This window comes from Benincasa hispida, chromosome 9, assembly GCF_009727055.1.
Source record: "Benincasa hispida cultivar B227 chromosome 9, ASM972705v1, whole genome shotgun sequence".
NCBI lineage: Eukaryota > Viridiplantae > Streptophyta > Magnoliopsida > Cucurbitales > Cucurbitaceae > Benincasa > Benincasa hispida.
The window spans coordinates 68,054,284-68,061,655 of NC_052357.1; the positions used below are offsets into that span (position 1 = coordinate 68,054,284).

At 30.4% G+C, this 7,372-nt stretch overlaps 1 protein-coding gene across 1 annotated transcript; it reads left to right on the top strand.

The window, feature by feature from the left end:
- The first annotated feature begins 2,585 nt into the window (after positions 1-2,585).
- LOC120085102 (neuroguidin) lies at positions 2,586-6,148 on the top strand. The gene is made up of 9 exons (XM_039040962.1): positions 2,586-2,743; positions 3,136-3,286; positions 3,571-3,658; positions 4,282-4,461; positions 4,556-4,738; positions 4,853-5,026; positions 5,144-5,298; positions 5,436-5,562; positions 5,894-6,148. The coding sequence occupies exons 2-9, from the start codon at positions 3,243-3,245 to the stop codon at positions 5,903-5,905; spliced, it is 963 nt and encodes a 320-aa protein (XP_038896890.1). The 5' UTR covers positions 2,586-2,743; positions 3,136-3,242; the 3' UTR covers positions 5,906-6,148.
- The last annotated feature ends 1,224 nt before the right edge of the window (positions 6,149-7,372 follow it).

Genomic DNA, 7,372 nt, shown 5'->3' on the forward strand with positions numbered 1-7,372 from the left:
AAACAAATAGATACAAAATTATGATAAATAAATATGTATTATTCCTATTTTTATAAAAGAATGTTTTTTTTAAAAAAAATAATATCCATCTTCACACAAAATAATAATAAAAAATGGGTACAAAATCATGATAAATAAGTGTGTGTTATTCCTATTTTTATAAAGGAATGTTTTTTTAAAAAATAAAGGAATGTTTCTTTAAAACAATATCCACCTTCAAACATAATAATAATAAAAAATAGGAATAAAATCATGATAAATATTGTTACTAAAGACATGCATCATCATTTGACCATAAATCAATGATAAATATTCTCTTATATTGACATGGATCTTTGTTTTTTAATCATCGTAAAATTTACAATATTAAGACGAATAATCCAAAATAAATTGACTATATAAATGGTAAACATAACAACAACAACAACAATAATACTAACAATAACATTAACATTAACATTCAAACATTCAATATTCAATAATCAATACATCATTCCAAATAATAGTAAATAACTATATACATAACCTTTGAATGACTTGATTGTAGAGTTTTTTTAAAAAAATAATAGCCACGGTAAACAAAATATAAATAAATAAATACAAAATTATGGACATTTTACATTTTTGTTTCATTTGAGAAATAAGACGTCTAATTAATTGACTATAAAACAAATTCTCCAATTAATCCACATAAAAAAAAAACTCTCCAATCAATCAATTATAAAATAAAACGCCAACGTTTCTCCAATTAATTCACTATAAAATAAAGAAATAATATCCATTATCAAATTATTATTTTTTAACATAAAAGTATACAACAATATCACTGTTAACTTTATATTCTTATTTAAATATCTCTTTTTAGATTTCATTTTCTTTCTTTAATTCTTTTTATAAAAAAGATATATAATTGGTTTTAGTTTTTTTTTTTCTTTTATCCACAAAATAAAGTAATATCACTATTTTTTCCATTAGGAACATATTCTTAATTTTACATTTAAAACTACAAATAAATTTTAAAATTTTGGCAAAATGAAAAAAGATGTTTGATTATGCTCTTAATTGCAAACCTTTTTCTTTTACGTGTGTGATAGATATAGATAAGTATTTGATGTGAAGGATAGATTTTTAAATAATATTAGATTTTTTTGTGAACTTGAATTAAAGATAAATTTTGATTTCTAAATATTTGAGTTAGATTACTAAAAGTAAGGAGAAAATGTGATTATTCTTGTAAAAGAATCTCTCATTTTACATGTGATGCTAAAAGATATGGAAAATGTGATTTTTTTTTTCCTTTAACGTATGATGCTCAAAAATAAGAGAAAAAGAAATTATTAATGATTTCAAATGTAAAATTTTGTTGAATGCGTCTTTCAAAGCTAAACATTTAAATATGGACAAAAGTAATGCCCTGTTTATCTAAATAGTTTTAAAAGTGCCTTTTTGTCTAATTATCTTTGTAAAATACCTTATTTTTCCAATTAACCCGTTAGTACATTTGATTTTAGATTTATTAGGTCATTGACTTAGTGAATTTTTTAAAAACTCTAGAATCATTTAGAAGTCTAATAACTTATTTTTAATAGTTACCCAAACATATATAACACAATGTTAATCACATATAATTCTCCCTTATGAAAAACTATGAAATTAAACCCATATAAAAAAAATTATGAGAATCAATACCAAAGAAATTAACCCACTATAAAAAATATATAAACTTATTAAAAGAAAAATATTACATCTTACAAAAAAAAACTTTGAATGATGGTTTGTAGAACTTTTTCAATATAATATTCCACCGTAAACAAAATAAACATTAAAAAAATTAGTAAAGATTATCAAAAACTTATTTTTTTTTGTTAAATAACAAAAATAAATCAACTTACCAAATAAAATATTGCGCCGAAATAAATTAATAATATGAAGATAGAATTTGCGATGACCGTTAAATTTGAAATGGGAAGAAAATATGAAGATGGAATATTGATTCTTGGGTGTTTGAAAATGAAGGCAGAAGATGATCGGTGTTTGAAAATAAAGGAAGAAGGTGAAGAAATGAAAGTATGATTCGGGTGTTTGTTGTTTGTAATGGAAGAAGATGAAGAAATGAAGTTTGTTTAGAGGTTTTAAGTTGGAATTGAAGGGGAAGAAGACAAAAAATAAATAAAGGATGGAACGGTCGACGAGGCGATCAATCTGACTCGTTTGAATGTATCTGTTCAATAGAAGCATTCGGATTGAGTTGACAACTCCACTTTTCTGACCCATTGAATGCGTCTGTTCAATAGACGCATTTAGACATTTTTTTAATGAATTAAAAAAATAATAAAATATTCCGGAATGCGTCTCTTCAAAAGACGTATTCGGATAAGAACAACCCCATTTACCTAAATAAGTTGAAAAGTGCCCCTTTTATCTAATTAAAATAAAAATCAATCCTACAAATCTAATTAACCCCTAGATTTACGAGCCAAGAAGTTAATTAAGTTTGTTTGCTAAATGTCAATTTTCTATTATTTTGATATTATTTTAAACCATTTTGACAGATAAGTATAAGTACGTTTTTGCTAAAAATTTTAATACCCCAAATTATGTGTATCAAAACTAAAAAGAAAAGAAAAACCCTAGGACGACGACCAGATTTTCCAGAGCGTCCTTTGTCAACAGCACTTCGAAGAAGCAAGGAGTTGCCGGGAAGAGCACGTAATTATCATTATTGCTCTCCCTAATGGCCATGGTGAATCCCTCTCTTAGATTCTATGCATTTGCTATATCTCTTCATTGCAATCGCAGTAATCTCACTATTGCTCTTCTCGTCAGCGAAAACCTTCGCCTCCTTCTTCTTATCCTTTTTTGGTTTGCCTTCTTTGTTTCTTTGATATATATTTAAACTCCGATATACTATGATTTGAAATTGCATTATTAGATGCTTTAATATTGAAGTGCATCTTGGGCTTTAGCAGATATTATGGAAGGTTTATGAAGTCCCCTTGATATGACACTATTTATCTTTTCATCTTATATGTCTATGATCACATCACATCAGTTTGTTGATTGGATTCCATTTGGCAATGTTATTATTTTTTAAGCTCGAAATTTGTTTCTGATAAACAAGGTCAATTGTGTTAGGTTCCCTATTTGTGGAATTAGTTGCTTGAAGCCGAAACAGTTACTTCTAACATATCTTGGCTAGAAAACAGAGTGCAGTGTAGAAATTTAGCATTACATTTCGTGCAATGGAGGAACTCAGCAACATGCTTTGCGATGGCAAAGAAAACAAGTAAGGGAACTAAAAAGTTATAATAATAATTTTAATTTTATAGCATATGGTAATTAGTATTTTTTTTAAAAAAAATAATGATGATGATGTTTTACAAATAATTATAACGATGATGATACTTATTTCTGATGTAAATTTAAGTTCCCATGTTTGTCAAAAATTTCAATGTTGTTACTGTTCCAATTTGGTTCAGTGGTAAATGGAGGGTTTTTAGTGACATATGGAGTATTCCGTATTTTTCCCATGATTATATTTATCTGATTGCAATGAATCAATACTCTCAGAGAAGCTTCTCAACTAACTGCATTGCTAAAGGAAATGAAGGAAGGATTGGACACAGTCACAAATAAAGTTCAGGCTTTAACTGCCAAGGTTAGTACCTTCGGTATATGCTAATTCCAGATATCGAAAAGAACACTTTTAAGTCATTACTTTTGCATTTTAGATAGGTCAATTTAGGAAGAAGGCTAGGTTATCATGCTGTCATCATTACACACTATTGATCCAGAAAGAAATATGGGCAGGGAATGAACTTCAAATTGCAGTCAATCTTTGAGTACTATGAAAGTCATAGACTGAAGGATTGACATTTTGTGCATATCTTGCCTTTGTTAAAGCAAGAAGTCCTGTTGTTTTAAGAGTATTCCTTAAAACGCGTTGCTAGATCTTGTAGGTCGCCTTTTTTGGGGTATAATTAATGACTAATCCTATGAGATCAGTAACTCCTATATTAGAAATTTGACCCTATAATTTTATATGACCGATGCTGGATATCTCGACCATAATCATCATGAATACCTGTGGCTAGTAAGCCCACATGTTGAAGAATATATGAACAAAGGAACCGGACAAAAATGTCCCCCTGTCTTAGAATTTGATTGGGCAAAACTATTGTATCATTTTTAAATTTTTACTTCTTTTAGCTACAAACAGTGCCACATTTCCATTGATGGCTTGGTCTTTCCTTGACATCTTCCCCCTCTTTTGTATTTCAGGTAAAATCAAACCAGCTTCCGACATCAGATGGGATAAGCTATCTTGATGCCAAATATTTATTACTTCTAAATTATTGCTCTTCACTTGTATACTATTTGCTCCGCAAAGCCAAGGGGTTCTCAATTGAGGGCCATCCTGTTGTCAGGAGTCTTGTAGAGATGAGATTATTTCTTGAGAAGGTTTGTTTTCTTCCATTTCTTTTTTTGTTCATTTTTTTAAACATGCTTACCCGCATGGGACTTTTAACTAGTCCTGCCTTTTTTGTTGACACAGATTCGACCTATTGATAAGAAGCTTGAGTACCAGATTCAGAAGCTAACAAAAGTTTCTGTTGTGTCAAAAGAGAATGCGTTCATGGACGAAAAGGATTCAGCTACACCTCAGGCTATGGATGATCGATTAAAATATCGTCCAAACCCTGACATGCTTGTCAGTAAAGCAGAAGGAACTGCTGAGGTGAGGCATTATGTCAAGGATCAAGTTTAGTAACTCTTTTGTTCCATCTTGTTATGTCAAAGACTCAACTATTGCTCCTCTTTTTTTTTTCTTTTTTTTTCCCCCTTCAAATAGGATGGAGATGGTATATATCGTCCACCAAAGTTTGCCCCTACTTCTATGGAAGAAGATAAGAAGTCTAGGAAGGAAAGAAATTCCTTGAGAAGGGATTTAGAGACACTCCGACGAGCTAGACAAAATGATTATATGAGAGAGCTGATGGATGACATGGCTGGGAAACCTGAAGAGGTCGGTTAAAGACCTACTATTATATTCTATGGGTTTTATTTGTTTGTTGTTTTATTTTATTTTCTAAATAACCAATGTGTAGATTACTTAAAATTTATTGTTCTTTGGTCATTACAGATTAAAGAAACCGTTGGACTGGAAAATAGAGAAGTTGCTAGATATGTGGCAAGAATGGAGGAACGTGACCGAAGAGAAGAGGAGCTTTTCACTCGTGCACCGCTTACAAAGATGGAGAAAAAGAGAGAAAAATACTTAAAGAAGTCAAGATATGGGTACATAGACATAGACTCAATTTGACTTTTCTTCTGTCTTTTGATTAAATCGCTACACTTTTAAAGCAGTTAAGCATCACTAAAACCAGTGACTGTTTTTTAAGCCTATTTTTGACATTACTCATTTTGTTTTCTAGGATGGGTGGTGTAACTGATAGTTTCTATGAAGAAGTAAAATCCTTGCCCTTGGAAGGTGCCGATGGTGAGCGACCGACAGATTTCAGTAATGGTGGTGGCAGAATGAGAAATCATAAGAAACGCAAGGTTAGTCACATAGGACTTTGATGTTTGATTGAGTACACATTTATTTCTCTTCTTTTTCCCTCTATTCTTATGAATTCATTATAGAAGTTAGTCTGAGTTTGGAGCATTTGGATTTTACAGAATATATGCTTAATTTTTCTGTCCAGTTATGATTAGCGCCTGTTTGGAATGATTTTCGTAGCATCTTCCTTTTCCCTCTTGCAATACTAGCAAATTTATTTTTAATGTGCACTCTCAACTTTCTTCTTTGTTGGCTTTCATATTAAATGGAAAGGGGCGTCATCTAAAATATTTGGAGCATGTAAGTAATACCTTTTTCCGCTTTCTGCAGGTTAGGCATTGAAGATCAGGTGATCATCAGGATGATGGGAAATACTTGGGCCAAAATTGTATGTCGATGTGAAAAATCCTATATCTTTGGATGAAATTTATATTATTAAGAGGTTCTCTAATTGCTAATGAAAGTTTACAAATGACCACATTTTTCATGTCAAATTGTTTAACTTTTAATGACATTGCACGGCTCGAATTATGTACCTTCATCATTAAGTGAGGATATTCAATAGGTTTTAGATCTTTCTTCCCTTTTTAGCTTCAGCGCTTAATTGAATTGTTCTTATTAATTTGTATGTCTCATATATCCCATTGATTTAGTAATTATAAGAATCATAAGATGTATCTGCCAGCAGTTCAATTTCCTTTTACATTCAGAGACTCCTGATCTAATTCATTTCCTCTCATTCCATTGCATTTCTACTTATGAAATGTTGTTGTGATATCTTATGAGCTTTTGAGCTTATTATCTCCGTACAGAGATTGAAATTCTCTCTGGAGTCTGGACATATTGCTTGGACAATATATGAAAAATTACCAAATGATGATGTCCATTTTAACGGGGTCAATGTAATTATGCACTGCTTTTTTTAGCTAGAGATTTGTGAAATCTGGGAAATTGTCAGTGGCTTACATCATGATTTCTCCGAAAAATCAATGGAATCGGAGTAAATGTACGTATATTCTTTTGTAAGAACCAAATGTCAAATGTTGTGCATAGAAGATCTGTTGTCTTAAAAGTAAAATTCAGTGTAAAATTAGTGCTAAATTGCGTGGGTCGATTGCTCCAACATTAACATAACATCCCAATTTAAGCGTGTACTTACAGGGAATGGTTGAAAATTTTGTTCATAAAAGAAATAGAGAGGAGAGGGAAATGAGTTTCCATTCTTCTTTTCTCAATAACTGAGAGCTATTAAAGGAAAAATAAAATCCATTTAAAAAAAATCATTTTGAAATTAATTTTGAAAAACTATTTTAGAATTAATTGAGATTAATACTTAGGAATTAATTACAAACAATTAATTCCTTTTGTTTTTTATTTTGCTATTGGCTAAATGTCCAAATTCATTTCCAACGATCTCCACGAATGATTGGTATAGCAAATAAAACAAAAGGATATTTTATAAGATTTGTTTTTCGAGTAAAGTTGTTGATTTGAATTGAATTGATGCATAGTGAAATAGGATAACAACTTTACTTTGTTGGAGAGAGAGATACCTTTTGAACTTTCAATAACTATGGTTGACTCCTATAGCTCGTTTTACTCTTTAATTTTTGTTGATTTCATGATAAAAGCGTGTTATTTAGGGCCATGCACATAAAATCGTAGGTCACTGTGAATGCTCTAAAAAAAGATTCTTAAACTCTTTTATAGAAGGCAATCACATCGTCACATTCACGTTTATTGCTTCATCAAGTCTACCGCAATAGATCACTCAAAATTTGAACTATGAAGACTAGTTCATACCAGGAC